At 37.2% G+C, this 17,397-nt stretch overlaps 1 protein-coding gene across 1 annotated transcript in view; it reads left to right on the forward strand.

The window, feature by feature from the left end:
* The window catches only part of naaladl2 (N-acetylated alpha-linked acidic dipeptidase like 2), a 358,608-nt gene that overhangs the window by 98,749 nt on the left and 242,462 nt on the right, over positions 1-17,397 (forward strand). Inside the window, exons 3-5 of the mRNA XM_088005108.1 lie at positions 9,703-9,879; positions 10,906-11,083; positions 12,237-12,398. Of these exons, the coding sequence (XP_087861234.1) occupies positions 9,703-9,879; positions 10,906-11,083; positions 12,237-12,398 (517 nt within the window). The remainder of the gene's footprint in view (positions 1-9,702; positions 9,880-10,905; positions 11,084-12,236; positions 12,399-17,397) is intronic.

A 17,397-nucleotide genomic window follows, 5' to 3' on the forward strand; every position in this document is an offset into this window, starting at 1 on the left:
TTTACTCAGTCAGAAACAGCCAATCAGAACCAACAATCATTTGGCCATGAGCTCAAGAAGTTTTGATTCAGTAACTAAGGATTGTTTATTTTGATGCAAAATGCATTTTACTTTGAATGAATGTTTAGTTTTGACATTATTTGCTATAGGCAGCCTTACTGTTGAATATTATTTTACTGATTGTAGGTTTTTCAGTTGTTCTTTTGACTGAGTAGCTGCTGCATTATGCCTACAAGTATTTTCCATGTTTATGTCTAAGTTAGGTGAATTTAGTACCAAATATATATATATTTTTATTTTGCCAGATCACATTTATACCCAACGTGAAAAATTAACAGCCATTCTTGGTGCTCGGTGGTGCTCGGTATTGGAATAGGCAGCAAAAACCTGATTGGAGCATTCCTAATCTCACACACTTTTGATTCAGTTAATGAAGCCTTTAAACTGTTGCATCAGCTTTACATAAAACCTGATTTGTAGACAAAAGCGCCAGTTAAGAATTATTTTTATTGAGTTAAATAATTGACGGTAGGACTTTAGTGTTGCATTTGAATACAATTATTGTAGTATTTGTCTAAAATATTTAGGAGTGTGGGAGGAAGCTGGAGTACCTGGAGAGAACCAACACTTACACAAAGATAATATGCAGAAAATCCCCAGAGCAGGATTCGAACCTCAGGGCTTTTTGGTGCAGGGCGACAACGGCTACCAACTGCGTAAGAAATAATAATATCCATTATTTCTACTGAATAAACAGTTTAAAAGTGCTTTTATGTGTTAGAGAATCTGAGTATATTTTAATGTTTTCAGGGAAACTTGGTCATTATTTCACCCTCTGCACTCTGTTTTCCAAAATCCTCACATAACAGAACAACAAAGCCTGACCTTCAGCTGTAATGGGGTACATAACCTGTTGACTTCTGGGTAATGCAGTTTTTAATGGACTGGCTTGAATCTCCAGAGTGAATGTAGCAAGAATGGGAGCAGGGGCAGGAACAGACAGGGGTGGGGGGTGATAAAGAAAACTGGTATTGAGAGGGAGGAATAGAAAATAAAACAACAGCTAGATAAGGGTGTTTGCCTGTTATTGTTTTCCATGTCTAACATCCTGAGACATGGCCTGTGGTATTCAGGAGATTTCATGCGGAGGAGAAAAAGAGAGATCCATAAAGCTCCTGCTTTCCTTCAACACCCTAGGGAAAGCCATCTTTAATTCATGAGGACTATAAAAATAAAGGTTTTTACTCTGATGGCCCTGCAGCCTGTAACAGACTCTCAAAGCTACATGACAACATGCAGATGTTGATGCTGCGGTTACAGAATGCATCGTTTTGCAGCCATTTCAATGTATTTAATGTCTGGTAAAACAGATTCTAAACACCCTTCCCCCCTTTTTTTGGAATAATTAATAACTGTAACATAAAGTGTGTCCACTTCCCAGCAAGGTACTTGAATTAAAATACCTTGTCTGAATTTTTACAGTCTACCAAAACATAATAGTGTTTTTAACACATCTGACATAAACTGTGACAGTCGATGCTTTGGCGACGCAAAAGAGTCCAGTTGCAGTATTTTAAATGTCTTTTAGAGAATCGCTCCATTTCTTTTTATCAAATGTTTTGATAAAAAATAATTTGATAAATTTGGCCTTTTTGGATTGCTCTTGTCTGAGAGGAGTGTAAGAAAGAGCAAGAGTTTGTTAATGAAACAGAGGCCCAATTTCAATGTGTTGAATTATGAAATCAAGTTTATTTTAAGTCATGTTTGACATATACAGTATTTTTTTTTATAACAAATGTGCTGTAAAATTAATATGTGGCTGGAAAACACATAACTCTGCCCCTTTAAGGAACTGTGTCAGCTCTCACACAGAAAACCCTCCTAACTTTCCCTTTGAACTGTTGAATCAGGTAGTTGGCCTATTAGTTAGATTGTTTTGCTTTTATTAACATAACCTGTTGACTTCTGAGTAATGAAGGTTTTGATGGACTGGCTTGAACGGAGTGGAGAATGTATCAAGAATCAAAGCAGGAGCAGGAACAGACGGTTTATCCAGTTTACTTGTTTTTCCACAGGCTCAGGCACGTGCAGAGCCTGTGCTCCTTGCCCCCAAGTGTCCTTTTGGTCAATTTTTTTATTTATTTTTTATTTTTTGGTATTATTATTTCCTTAGCCCTCTTATGACACATAACATTTACTAAAATTATTTTTTTTTTTTTTGAGGTTTTTTTTTTGTATAACATAATAAGCCCTGTCATCTTGTTACCTTTGACCTTTTGCCCGTGACGGATGACGCAATTGCCTCTCGCGCAGTGAGATAAGGCGGCTAACTGGAGCTCAACGTAGCGAACGTTCCAGATTACAGAACAGTTTTTGGTGAATTAAAAAACAAAAAAAAAAAAAAACGTTTTTGGTGAATAAAGTGGAGTAGACTTGCTACTTGTCAGATGACTGAAAACGTTGAAGTATCATTTCTGCTTCAGCACAGAGTAGCAGTTTAAGCAGAGAGGTCATGAAATACAACAGACACTGTCAGGCCTCTAGTCTGCCTTTCTCTGAAGAACTACTGAGTGGGAGGAGACAGGTGAGGAAAAACTGTTCCTATCTATCGATTCAGTATTTTTATCATACAGACATTAGGCTGTTGTTGTTGCGCTATTAGCTAGCTGCTAGCTGATGACTTTGCTAGCAAAGCTAGATAACTGAAAAGCTTCTTCCCTGTATCGTTAATAACAGTCATTCTTCAGTATCGCTTGTGCAATAGGGGGCACATCGCCCATCCAAAACTTATCATCTCAATAGTGGATATATGTCTTCTAATTTCCTTTGCTGCATAAAGTACATTGCATTTATTCTGGCGTTAGGTAAATGCATCTTGAAGGAGAATAGCACTTAAATACAAGACCAATAAGGATATTCATGTAGAATTAAAAATAATTCACCCTGAATTACCATGATAGATAAAATGTATGTAATAAAAGTGTGTCATTAATGAAGGGGAAAAACTCAAGCCAGACTTTAAGTTTAGAGTCTGGTTCGCAGAGTATGAAGTTAAATTTTTTCCCCAATTATTCAATGTAAAAAAACAACTATTATAATCAAAATGTTTGGAATTGTAATGATGTCTTTTTTTTAAACAAAATGTTTAGTTTAAAAAAGCTTTTTTTTTTTTTTTTTTTATTAAATAACTCATTTTTGTCTCGTGAACTTAAACAATTATTTGCCAAACATAAACTTTTATTTGCAGACACCAGTAATCTTTTGTTGTGATTTTGGGCCCTGCCCTCGATGTCATGTGAGAATCACAAGCAAAACTTTGAGTCACAAACAAAAACTTTGAATACCGAGAAAAGATTTCTGACATGCACAAATAAATTTGTTTTGCAAAAAAAAATTCACTTCGTGAGACAAAAATGTCTAATTTTAATTTAAAAACAAAAGTTTTTTTAAGCAAAACTCAGTAGGCTTTTCTCATGGTGACATGCATTAACAATTCAATTTTTGCTTTTGTTTTTTTTTTCTTTTTTCTGCAGTTCCACGTTAAATTTGATGCAGCTTTGCTTTCCTGAATGGACCATCTTCATCTCCACTGCAAGTGTAGCAAACAGGCAGCTCTTTTTTATAGATTACAGTCCACTAAAAGGTTGCATTGTGCCCTTGTTTTTTAATAGTGTAATTCTGTAAAGACAAAATATGTCTGGTGGTTTAGCTCTGATTTACATATCTTGCTAAATAGCGGGTTTGAATATTGCAATACTTTCCTATAACAAAATAGACCTGCAGAAAGAAATTACTAATAAAATATCTTATATATATGCATAGTTGTATGCTCTATATAGAGATTTTCCTTAGCTTTGATTGTATGTCACAATTTTGTAATTTATCATTGTTTATTAAACTCTGAAAGCTGTGTGGCTTTAATATTCTGTCCTAGAATGCGGTTAGATGTGCCCTTTTTTTTTTTTTTTTTTTTTGAGCACCTGCCCCTTTAGTGGTCTCAGAACGACCCTGCACAGGTTGGTGAGAATTTAACCATAAATAAAAATATCAAGACATCAAAATGTTCTTCAGAGAATACTTCCACAATTATTTACTTAAGAAAAGCCTGCCTGGCTTCCCACTAGCACTTGACTGTAACTAGCAAGCACAAAATGTAAAGCAGGGGTCCCCAAACTACGGCCCGCGGGCTGGATCCGGCCCGCCACGTCGTTTGGTCCGGCCCCCTGAACAATGCCGGATCTGGCCCGCCTCCTCATACCAGAGTATTCAGTGTTTTTTTTTTTCATATATTGTATTTTCTGGTTTATATGTGGATTTTTCTTCAACCACCAGGGGGGTTCTTGAGCAGATGTGAAACTTACTTCCCCTCAATGGAATATATACCAGTCAGTCCCAGTCACCGTTTCACTCACGGTTTTTTCCATTTGCATTCTGGGTAAAAATCTATCTAAAAGCGCGAATGTGTCGTCGCCCCGTTTCAAAGACAGAACAGCGCGCGCACCACCCCCCCCTCCGTCGATAAGAATTTTCTAAGGTTTCTTTCTCCAAAAACCTAAGACTGGCCCCCGACCAGAGAAAGGAACAGCTATGTGGCCCTCGCAGGAAAAAGTTTGGGGACCCCTGATGTAAAGGGTCTCCATGTAGACCCTTTATCATGCCATTATATTACAGTGTGCTACCCAGATTAGCCCATGTGGCTTTTTATTTTTGTATTATTTTCTTTACTATTACTCATTATCTTACAGTTCTGCTGTGAAACACATCAGGCAGTCGGGATTACTATTTAATCTGTTTAGGTTTTCTTCATAATGTGAAAATCTATAGAGTTGGTGGCTTTTTAAGGTTGTTTTCATGTTTAATTTATGAGGAAATTTGTATAATTTTTGGTGCTCCGTTGCCCCTGCTGGTGCCTCGGTGTTGGAGAGCCGTGATTGACAGCACACTTCATATTCCATAACTAAAGCAGCTGAGGAGGTTGTGTCAAATTAAATGGTTGGGAAAAATATTCCCCCACTTTCATGCTTTGTCTGTCTGCCTTGATCAGGGAAAATGTTTGACTGTATAATCAGCATGTTGGTGTGATGACACTTTATGTATAGGAGGCAAGTAGAAAGGCTTCACACCACCTTGTCAATCTGTTTGAAGCTAACAGAGATAAAATGAGAGGTAACTGATCAAAAAAGCCACATTTATCTTCTAATGTTTATGTTGCCTATTTAGGACATTTACTGATCTTCTGAAGGCCTAAAGGCCCTAAAGTAGGAGACTCTGTTTTTTAGGGTTAGGTTTAGAGGTGTGGTGTGTATTAAGGTTTGTTTAGGGTTAAACATAAATGCAGTTATTACAAACTTTCTTATCTATTTACATCCTTCTTATTAATATTTATGTATTATTAATTAGGACCAGGGCTTTGATGTGTTCATTTCGATTAATTAATTACATCGATTTTTACGCATCAATATTTTCAACATAATCACTTTGGGGGTTTTTTCATACAAAAAAACCCCAGAGATGAAACGATCACTTTTAACAGACAGAATGGTAAATGGTTTTTTAACACTGGAAGAAGGGGACCAAGCAATTTTACACAAAGATTTCATCTGCTGATGCGTTTGCAGGAACAACCTTTGTTCTCGCACGTTTCAGCAACACTGGTGAATCTGACGCACAAGCAATATAACCAACTTATTAATCTTTATTTCTGTCATCATGCGTGATGTCTTGGCATTATAAGATGCACTAAATATTAGCTCTCTCCAATTGGAGATCAAAATCAGAGAATGTATGCTCTTTCAAATCAGTTGGACACAGTGGCACTATATACAACTTTTATAGTGGTATATAGAAGGGTTCAAAATAACCCTTCAGTTTTAAATAAAATGAAGAAAAGTATCTGAAGTTTATTTAAGGTGTTCTTTTTATGTAGATGTGAGAATTGGAAAACGGTGAACTCTTGCAAAGCCAAAGTACATGTGCAGACAATAATGGTAAAAACGGTTTAACAGGCTTTGTTCTCCCAGGCTGTGAGAGGAGTAAGGTGATGCTATCTGCACTGTGTGGGGCTTGTAACAGGAGGTCAGTGCTGCACTGAACTTTTGTTCCATTTTAGTGAGAGGAGCCTTCATCTGCATTGAGCTAGAAGTAATGAAAGTGTGGTGGAGCATTGAAGATTGATGCCAGGGAACTCCCAGACCTCCTCTCTCTGCATTTTACCCTCTCTCATTCATCTATAAACTCTCTGCCCTGTCTCTTCTGCCTTCCTGTTTTCATCTGTTTGCTTTGTCTTTGTCTCTCATAATGTGTGTTTTTCTCCTTACCTTACTCTGTCCACTCTTCTTTACAGGATTTTATCATTGCTTCTTTAGTTCTTTCTCCCAGATTTGGGAGTGATTTAGCAGTTGCACATCTGAGGCAACCACTTCAAACCTAAACTGAAATTGGTACCAATCACAGTTGCTGTGCAGTTTTGTGTTTGTTTTAATTCAACAAAGCCTCACTTAAGTACAAAGAAATGTTCATATCAAGAACATTGGTGTCGAAATATCGGCGCTGGAGTGAAAATCACAAAGCCATTCTCTTTAAGTTTAAGTACCAGAAGCAGCTTTTCTTTACGCCACTTTGTTTTATGTTTAGTGAATATAATTGCTATAATTGCCCTTTTATAGTCTGCTTTACAACGGATGACGTAAAAAGCACAATTAAGCTTAAAGACATAGTAACACATTTGCTGGAAGGTTTTATGCAGCTCAGGCTTGGCAGAGCCACAAATTGTCTTTGTACATGTCAGTCATGGAAAGCTTCAACAAAAACCTTAATGACCCGGTAGCTGGGGTCAAAACACAAGCAGGACTTTACTTAATGTCTCACCCTGTGCTAAGTATTTATCTACATCCTTTAGCCAAACACGACTTCTCTTAGCTGCATTATTACATGTAAGGCAACTTTTTATAGTTTAGATTGTCACGATTTTAGTTTGTTTTCAGGATCCACATTTACTTTGTATTCCCAAAAATATTCGTTTCACCATCTAAATAACTGAATTCAGTCTTTCCAATGACCTCCATGTCCACAGATGTATAAGATCAAACGGATTTGGAGTAAGAGTGAATTCCAACATGGTACCATAACACGACGCTACCATGTTTTATAACAACCAAATACCCTATAGTCAACTGTTGGTGGTGTTACAACAAAGTGGACCATCATGAAACTAAAATATATCGCCGATATTATGCAGTATATCGGAAAATATCATTCAATACATTGAGCAATATATTCTCATATAAGAGATTTAGTATTTTTATTTTCCAATATATTGCAATAAAGGTATTTTGCTCTCCTTGTGTGTTTCTTAACATAATTTAGCAGTAAGCCTGACTGTTAAATGAAGGATATAGAGTCTTTGCCTCCACTTTATTTTGGTGACCCAAGTACAAGTGAAACATGGAGTAAACTGTAACATATAAGCAAAAAATAGCTGTGTTTAATTTATTATCCTTAGAAAAAAGTTAAACTAAGAAAATTATAATTCCATGCCCAAAAGAAATCAACATGAACCCATAAGCACTATGCAGCTATCAAATTCCACATTTACTTCACACATTCTTAACAAGTAAGATATTAAATAACATCTACTCAAGAATATAGAATGAAAACTTACAGATAGTGATGTCGTTGGCACAAACAAAAAGCTGACTACAACAGATGCACCTCTTCACTTGTGACTGTGAAAAACTAAAGGAAGTGCCTGATTTCCTGTCCCATGCCTGACATGACCTTCAAAATAAAAGACTCAGTGCACTGTCACAAAATTAACACTAAAAACCTATTTTACAATAAATTAAAGGGCAGAACAATGGGTATAAACCATATGCATGTATATAGATACATACAAAAAATGCATATATATTGCTCATATATCTTTTCATATATATATATATATATATATATATATATATATATATATATATATATATATATATATATATATATATATATATATATATGTTATTTTTTTGCCATATAAATTGTAATAAGTGATGGTAGTTATTAATGAATATAACATAATTAATATTTTGGGATATATAAACACGTAGTTGTGTTTAATATATTGTAATATATGGAAAACTGCAATCATTTGTATATTTTGAAATATATTGCAACATATTACATGAACATATAAAATGTTGCATAATACATGCATCTTATATAATTCAATGTATTTAGAACCTATAATATACTAGAAAATGTATTGGGAAAATAAAACAGAACAACATATTTCCAGTAATACATTGGTAAATATAGTTTCCTTTCAAGAGGGGAAACAACTGGGAAAAAAGAGCGATGACGGCAACAAGGCCACGGAAAATCCCAAGAAGTGTAAGGAGATGCTGAGTTGCCCAACGCATTCAGGTTGTCAACTTTCTGCATAGTCAATGCAGTGTGTAGGGAGCTTCATGGCTGAACAGCTGCATGCAAGCCTTGCATCATGGAGAGCAATGCAGACCTTCGAATGCAGTACTGCACACCACACCACCACTGGGTTACAGAGCAGTGGAGACGTGATCTCTGGAGAGACGCAGCAGACTTCTGTCTGACAGTCCAACAGAGGAGAGTTTGATGGTTGTCAGGAGAATGGAACTTGCTTGAATACATTGTGTTGAGTGAAAAAGATGGTGCAGGAAAAATAATGGAGTTTTTATTTGTGTGTTTCTAAGTAGGTGGGCGTGGCCCCTTTGTTGAAGCTGTTATAGCTGAAGGACTGGGCTGACTTCATATTGCAGCATATGAGTTAAGAATGAGATGGCACTCAGCTGGATCTCCATTTGAAGATAAATAAGAATATAGTTTTGGCAACTGGTCTATGAACAGCCTTGACAAGAGCTGCCATGTGTTGTTTTGCAGCAGTTCAGTGGTGAATTAGACCAATGGAAATTCTAAAATGTTAATCGTTTTCGGACCAGAGTTAACTCAGGAGAAATCCTCACCATAATTCTGTCCTACAGCTGAAGAATGGACAAGCTGCAATGTTCTCTTAAAATATCTTTCTTAATTACACCTTTCTGTTGCTCCAACTGTGAGGTATTGTCTATGGCTACATTCATACTGCAGCCTGAAGTGACCCAATTCCAATTTTTGTATTTAATGAGAATGGTACCTGATGTTTACATGACACTCTGAACAACACAGATCCCATTTTTACAAATGTGGCTCAGGCCACTTGGATATGTGATATCTGATCCCTTCTAATGTGACCTGTGTCTGCATGGCCAGGTCATCTTCATCTGACCTGAATGTCATTCGACAAACTCGACAAACCTCACTGTTCTGCACCTGATACACGGAAGCAGAGGGAAAAACAACAACCATGACAGACCATAATGTTAAATAGTTAATATGCTAGCTCTGGTTGGACAACAACTTTAAAATCCCAAAATATGCTCCATCATTAGCATCCACGTTTACTTCCACTGAGCTCGCTTGCTACATGTGACGTTACTGCGCCCTCTCCTGTGCATGCGAGACACTTAGGTTGTTTGCAGTTCACTCAGGAGATGACATATAATTGGAAATGTAAATGACCACACAAAATGAGTCCAATTAAACAAAAACTATTTATTGAGCATCAAAGCCATTGTGACCGTAGCATGTGTTTCTAGAAAAGCTACAATAAACGTCTGTTTTTGTGTCTTTATGCTCCAGGTGACTTCATGGCCTACAGGAAGGTGTGTGATGCCCAGGCGGGGCCACTGGATGGAGAGGTTCTGCACTGCCCTGGATCCCTGGAACTCGACTGGGACCTGGACAAGGAGGAGCTGCAGGAAGCAGGGCCAAGCAGCGAACGCACGCAGATGCAGCATGGCGACTGCCAGAGATCAGGTCAGACATTACTGCCATCTTTCTGTTATAATTATGGTTTGTGTAGCCTAATCAGGCTAAGCTGTTGTGAATCTTTCAGCTCACATTTAGTTAATAAATGTTCCAAGTGAAGTTAGATTAATAAAACCGAGTGTATGAATCATTTATAAAAAATCTTTCACTGCACTGAAAATTCACAAAGTGTGTATTGTCAGACAATTATTGGGAAAATGAAATAATCATCATAATTCACCAAATCCAAGTTATTTTCTATGGTCTACAGTTTGCTGTTGAGATGTGTAATAAGGCTGGGCTGAACCTCATGCAATATGCATCACCCATTGATGAGTAAGATTCATGATTTTTTATAATGCAAATATGATTCAGTTTTGTGTTGCAGTTGGTTCAGAGCTGTAGCACAGATCCCACATGCTTCTGATTAGGCTGAGGAAAATATTTTCTGAAAATATGTATCAGGATCTCAAAACAAACAATAATGAGTCACAAACAAAATGTTTTTCCTCTCTGAAGGAAGAGGAAAAAAATTTCCTGGGACATTGGCGGAGTACCGGCAAAGTTTTACCGGTACTCCAGTCTTCCAACTGAAACAGTTGGAAGACCATTTATAAGACATTTAAAACTATTAAATTGACTACATCTATTTCTTTACTATGATTAATTGACTATTATCTAGATGTCTGACCTAGATGTAAATGTAAATTTAATTTAATTTTTTTATTTTTTATTTTTTCATTCATTGTCTTCGTTTGAATACTTGTCAGGATTGATTGAACCCAACATGATTTCATTTTCTCAGTCCTTCACACATTATTCTGAGCTAGGAACTGTATATTTTAGTACACGTTTTTTTTATTTTTTTTATTTTCCCTGTTTGAGTCAGAATAACCCATCGTCCCTGAATAACATATTATCTGACTTATTGTTCTTTTTTGTTTTGCTGTTTTTGTTTCTTTTTCATTAATTTAGAAATGGAAATGCTAACGTAAAAAAAGTAAGCAAAACCATTTTGTGAACTGTGACCTCTAGGTTGTTCAGACCCTGGCCCTGACCCTGACCCCGAGTTCATGGAACCCATCCAGAATTCCGTCTCAGTTTCACCTCATGGACGCTTTGAACGACTCCAAGAGGATCCCAACTACATCTCTCACTTCACCAGGACGACTGGCCACAAAGGTCAAAGGCGACTTCACTGTTTCATACTCAGGTAGTTACAGAGCAGCTTTACTGTGTTATGATGCATTTATGGAAAACACAACCAGTAAAATGTTACATCATCTCATACCATGCTAACACAGCTTTTTAGGTTAATACAAAAATCATGCAAAGAAGTTTTGATGTTTAAGGAATATTTTCAATCTGTTTAGTACACATTAATAACCGGTCAGGATCCTGGGTTGTTTGCATTGTTTTGACGTTTGTTTAGTGCTGTGTATTCCTTAGTTTCTTGCTTTGGTCAGATCAGTCTTGTTTCCGTCTCACTTTAGTTTAGTTTGTAGTGATTCTATTTATTATGTTTGTTTATTGCTTGTATCTCATTATTCTCTTTTACTCTTAGTTCTCCTGCTGTGCTCTCCCTCGCCCTGTAAGCCATGTTCTTTCTCTTTCTCCCCTCACACCTGCTACTAGTTAGTTAATTAGTCTATTGTTCCAGCGTTCACACTCCCAGTATTTAATCCTCTCTCTCATTCACTCCTTGCTGGTTCCTCCTTCTATGCTCCTCCTCCTGTTCCTGGTTCCTGCTTTTTGTGTTCATCTGGCTGTTTGCAAGTTTTGTTTGTCGTCATTATTTTCATTAAACCTTCACTGTCCATTCGTTGTCTCTACCTCTCTGAGTCCACTTCAACCTCCATGCAACATGCAAAAATCTGATTAAGCTGGGAAATTTGCAACGTCTTATGAAGGCTTTTTTCTTCACTGTGAAGCAAAACTTTTCCATTTTGAATGATAAAAGAACATTCTGGATTCTCTATTCAGTATTATACTGAATCTATACTGCTCCAGCATTAACAGGAGCAGTGCAATAATAAATTGCATTAATAATTCTTAGATCATTTCTCTTCAATTCAGATGTCAGCAGATGTTAAGTCTAAATCACCTCAATTAGGAGAAGTACAATGCTCACTTTTCTGCATGCGATATGACTTTTCTAAATGAATACCCTGACTCCAGATACATAATGCATTCATTACAATCCCCTTTGAAACTCTATTCATCTAAGTATTATTATTATACTCTGATTAGTGTTTTGTCTTCTTTTCTCTTGGTGTTATCGTTCGTATCATGTCAGCTAATCTGAAACCACTTCCTGTTCCTCTTTGCTGTGTTATACTGAAACCTTTCTCCGATTTTGTCCATAGATACTTCCTTGCCGGGGTGGGAATTTTTGTCCTTGGTATCCTCGTTGGCTGGTTCATCCACACTTCTTCGAAACGTCCCACTGCTCCTCCACCTGAAAGCTTGGACCTGCTTGAAGAGCTGCTCAGAGGAATCAAAGCTGACAAGATAGATGCTCTCCAAAAGTAAGTTTGTATTGTCCTCACAGTCAGACGACATAGATATGGCACATAAGACTTAATAAAATGGAGCAATCTGAATGTCGACTAGACAAAGGCAAATTTTACTAAGGATTCCAAAATAAAGTGTTGAGTGTTTTCTCAAACTCTATGTTCAGAGTTGTCCCTATAAAGTAGCAAGTGATAATTGGGTATAATTTTTGATAATTGAGAGACAAATACAGGCCACATTTTGTCTCTTGTGTGCCAAAAATTGTTCAAGCTTAGTTTAAAAACACGAGTTCCAACGATTTCTAACCATCCTGACCTGTGACCTCTTCTCTCCTTGTTAGCATGTGTCTATCAAAATCTCTGAGTTTTTGTGTGTGACATCATCCTGCCCTTAAATGTTCTGTGATGGCTTTCCAAGCTGTTTTCTTTTTTTTTTTAACTATTCCTCAAGCAGCACATTCATGAGGTCAGACACTGATGTTGGATGAGACTGACTGGCTGCTCAAATTCACTTTGAAATTTACTGACCACTTCAGAGACTCTCATTGTTCACATGTTTGTTGAAGCAATTTGTAAACATGCGACCATGGAACTGACTGGACACCCAATTTAAATGATGTACATTGATGGGCAAACTGTTTTGGCAACCTAATGGCTCATGTCAGAGTTGGAAACAGTTTTGAAGTTATACATAAGGATGTAATTCTTTTTACTGTAAGCTGGTACTTGACAGCACCGGTTTGGCTCTTAAAAGTGTTCTGTATACTTTTGAGAGCTCCAGTATGTCTTCAGTCTTTTTGTATCTGTAAGATTTGCCTCTTTTGTTTTCATTTCTTACTGTATGTAATGTCATGTAATAATCTGGATGTTAGTTGGCAGCAGCAAGCAGAAACTCAAGTAGGCAAATTTATAAAGTCACATAAAAGACAGAAAGACCTTACTAACTTCAAGCAAAGAAACAATGAAGTTGGAGCACATCGAAACAGCTTTGCTTGACTAAACTGGAGAGACGTTTCTGTAAGAATTAATTCTTGTTTGGATTGTAGGATTATTTCAAGCTGAGAAATGATTACATTTGCATGGATAGATACATACTTAGTCAAGAACAATCAAACTGGAACAGACAGTTGTTTCCCAGATAAATGACTTCTGCTGATGCTTTTTATTTTAGGTTTCCAATCTCCCTTCTTTGTCAGCCAGTTTAAAAAAAGAACAAAACAATACTTTTTTATTTGAGTCAAAGTGAAATACAGCAGGTTTTACTTTTTTTAATTCACTGGACTTGTTGTTCAGTGAAATTTTTATGATTTAACTTTGATGTCACTTGGCTGCTTTTCCCCCGTCTCTCTGCTGGTCAGGCTGGTTCACCTGTTAAATATCGTCCCAGACCTGAGGTAGGGGTTTATTTTCAGGGAGGTTTCCTGTCCTGCTGTGTGTCAGTCCCTTCCATGTTTTGGTTAGGTTGTCTTCTTTCCATCTTCAGCATTTTCCTCTACATTTACTTCAACTCAGGGAATGTTCATTTCTATCACTTTGATTATCTGGAGAAGTTTGTCAAAGTCCTCGGTGGAGAACAGAGGCATCCTGTACTGGCTTAGCTTGTGAACTTTTAACATTTTGCTGAAACAAATCATTCTTGCTTTGCTAAAACGGCTACACATCATTTAATCTAAAAAAAAAAAAAAAATAAAATCTGAAATATATTTTTGGGGTATATACTGAATACCTACTGATGATTTTACTGACTGTATCTAATGTTGCATCAAAACGGATTTTTCCACATGCAATGCAGTAATTTTTCAGGGTTAAAGAGGTGCAGCTTAGTTGGCGACGTCATGCATTGTTTACTTAACCTCGGCATTATAATTGTGTTGAATTCATTAAGATTCTTTCTATGCAGTGCAGACTTGTCTACTTTGATACTTTGATGCAAGGCTGGTTTCATAAATGTCCGTCAAGCATTCATGATTCCATTTTCAGTTTTTCTGTTTTTTTGTGAAGCAACGCTGCCCTGGCACATGTAGGTAACAAGGAACCATGTACCAGTAATACAAAACGTTCATAAGTAAGCTATAGACCAAAACGCCTTTCTGTGTAAAAATAATGTGCAAGTCCAGGACTGTGTGTGGGATACATGTCAGAAAACATTATCTTTAACACAAACTATTCTGTTATCGCTGTGTTCTCTGTGATCTGAACAACTGCTGTATGGGTTAGGGTTGGGTTAGTGGTGTGTGTAGTAGGTCTGACTGGAAAATTACAATTCTTCATTTGGATGTGTGCCACACCCAACTTTGTCTCTAATATTTCCTGAGAGCATGTAGCTGTCAGTGCACATCCGTCTAGCTTGATTGACACTTCAGATTAAAATGCATGTTTCCATCCATCATCCATCATCCATCCATCCATCCATCCACCCACTGTCAATATCTGCTCTTCCAGAGGTCGCAGGGGAGCCAGTGCCCGTCTCCAGCAGGCGCTGGGTGGAAGGCAGGACACATCCTGGACACATCACTAGTCCATCAGTTACATCCATCAGTACATATTACTTATCTAATGTTTACCATTATTATCACTCCAATGTCACAATTGAAAAAAGGATGCAAGTTGATATTTTTTCTTTTTTTTTCTTTTCATTTGTAGGCGAAAATAAAAAGACCAAGCAGTAAATAAGTCAAGATGTTTGCATATTTGCATTATACATACAGACGCATATTTTAATCCAGTGTTGGTAAACAATCAGACTGTTTCAGGTGTGCACTGACAACAAAATGCTTTGTCAATATCAGCAGTTAAGGGGGGAGGGAGGTTTTGTAGCAAAAACACAGAAATACACACGTTTATGAGAAAGTTATTTGTTGGAATAGTAGCTGTATATAACATTTATGTGTTTCAGAGGAGGCCCTGTTAAAACACACGCACTCACACACACAAACAGTATTAGCTCACTGACACTCTGGGGTGGGAAAGCAGAAGAGATGTGATGTAATCTGATAAGTCTGTTTTTTAAGTCCTCACATTTTCAGGCTGTTACTGCCTGAAGGCTACACATTCACTGCCCCCAGTCTGCAGCCTAGGAACAGCTTATGCACAGAGAAAACAAGAGGACAGATGAAAACACAGACAGAGGACAGGGTAAGTGATGACAGAGGAGGTTTGCATTTGGACCATTAAAATGCCATTAACATATTTTTCCCTCCCAATGAATGCTAATGGGCTTTCACTTTTGCTTTAAGTGGCATAAAAAATAAAAAGGCTGGGCAAAATGAAAAATTAGGCAAAATATGATTCATGTGCTATCTTTAGAGAAAGTAGGAATGTTTTGAATATTAGTAGCAGAAAAGGCGAGCTGAGATGGCTTCTTCAAGTCACTATTAATGGAAACATAAAGGAAAACATAAATAAATGTTTGAAACATATGCAAGGGCAGACTGAGGTCCACTGTCTTGGACATGAATGATGCATTAGGGCATTATGTTTACACACCAGACAGGTTTTCTACAGCACAGGTTTGTCATACATGAAGTATGACAAACTGTCTAACAGAGAGTTGGTCTTCATTTTGGTTTGAAAACAGCCCTGATGATTCTGCTAGACCCCTGTAAGTTTGCAGCAGTATCTGACAATGAGATGTTTGAAGATTTTTTTTAAAGTTCTGGAGGTGGTGTGGTGGAGCTCCAGGAGTTGGACCCGTTTCTCCAGCACACACCATACATACAAGATTGGATCTAAAATTGGAGAATTTGGAGGCATCACCTCGAGTTAACGGTTGTCCACCTGCCGATTGTAATGTCAACGTCAGGACGATTTTGAAATGGCTCGTTTTTCAGACACTTGTCAGAAAATTGCTGAATGATTCTTTTTAGTGCTTGGATTGTTTCTAGAAGCAGTACAGAAAAAAAAGGTACAAAGCCTATAAAAAGTGAATTTTCCATCATAGTTCTCCTGTAATAATAATGGAATGTAGCAAACACTGGGCTTTTCCACAAAAGAGGTTGCAGTTCTTAATCATGGATGGTGCTAGAGCCAGTTGTTACTGGTTTCCCAAAAGCCAAGACCCAAGTTAAGGACACGTCATTACATAATTAAGCCTCTCATTCACTTTATGTCTTTTACTCTATGTTTATATGTATGGGGACGATTTGACCACACATGCATTATTTATCCCAGTGTTTCTGAAAACCGATGCCTCAGTTGTACTTTGAACACAGTGGTGCTTATGAGTGAGCACCACTGTGCACAAATAATTTCTCATCCAAACCAGCAGCTGGAAAATTGGAGTTAATCTCAGCTTCCACAGTGAGATTTATTGACACCACCTGGAGATATTAAAAGGCCGACAGTGTTAAAGATATTAATTAGAAGTGGCATTTATGGCTAAATAATTAGCTGTGAGCACATCTCAAAGCTGGACATGACATACTTAAATTCTGTTTCAATGGATTTTGAAATGAACTTTTTGAAGATAGACAATCAGGTTGGGGTATTCTCATGTGAACTTGACTTTTCATTCCTGTTGAAGTGCATTGTTTTACTGTTATTTGACTGGTCCAAAAAAAACTCTGGCATTTTAAACGTGGCACTTACCTCATAGTAATTGGCTTCTAGAGTTTATCAACTGAGAGTTTGTCTTGGTGGAAGCAAAAAGAACTGGAGCTTAGTAAGCATCAGCACCAGTAACATTGTATTTCGTCTAAAACGCAGTGACACATAATTCCTTTATTGAACACTTGATCATGTATAGCAAATGTTGCGTCTCCAGCTGAAATAACCCTTGTAGGATCAACTTCTGAGAGGCTCGGCCCTTTCTGATTGACTTAATATCAATGCAGTGTAGACTGATCTATTGACTTTTATCATTTGATAATTAGTAAGCAAAAGATCCTTAATGGTATCTGAACCAGGTGAAGCTTAAACTCCTACTAGAGGAGCTCTGGGTAGAACAGATTTACACACAAAGAAGGTTTTTCATCTTAACTGCAAAATATATATATCAGTATATATTTTTTTATAA

Source organism: Poecilia mexicana, unplaced genomic scaffold, assembly GCF_051168715.1.
Source record: "Poecilia mexicana isolate PSO_F unplaced genomic scaffold, ASM5116871v1 scaffold_4, whole genome shotgun sequence".
NCBI lineage: Eukaryota > Metazoa > Chordata > Actinopteri > Cyprinodontiformes > Poeciliidae > Poecilia > Poecilia mexicana.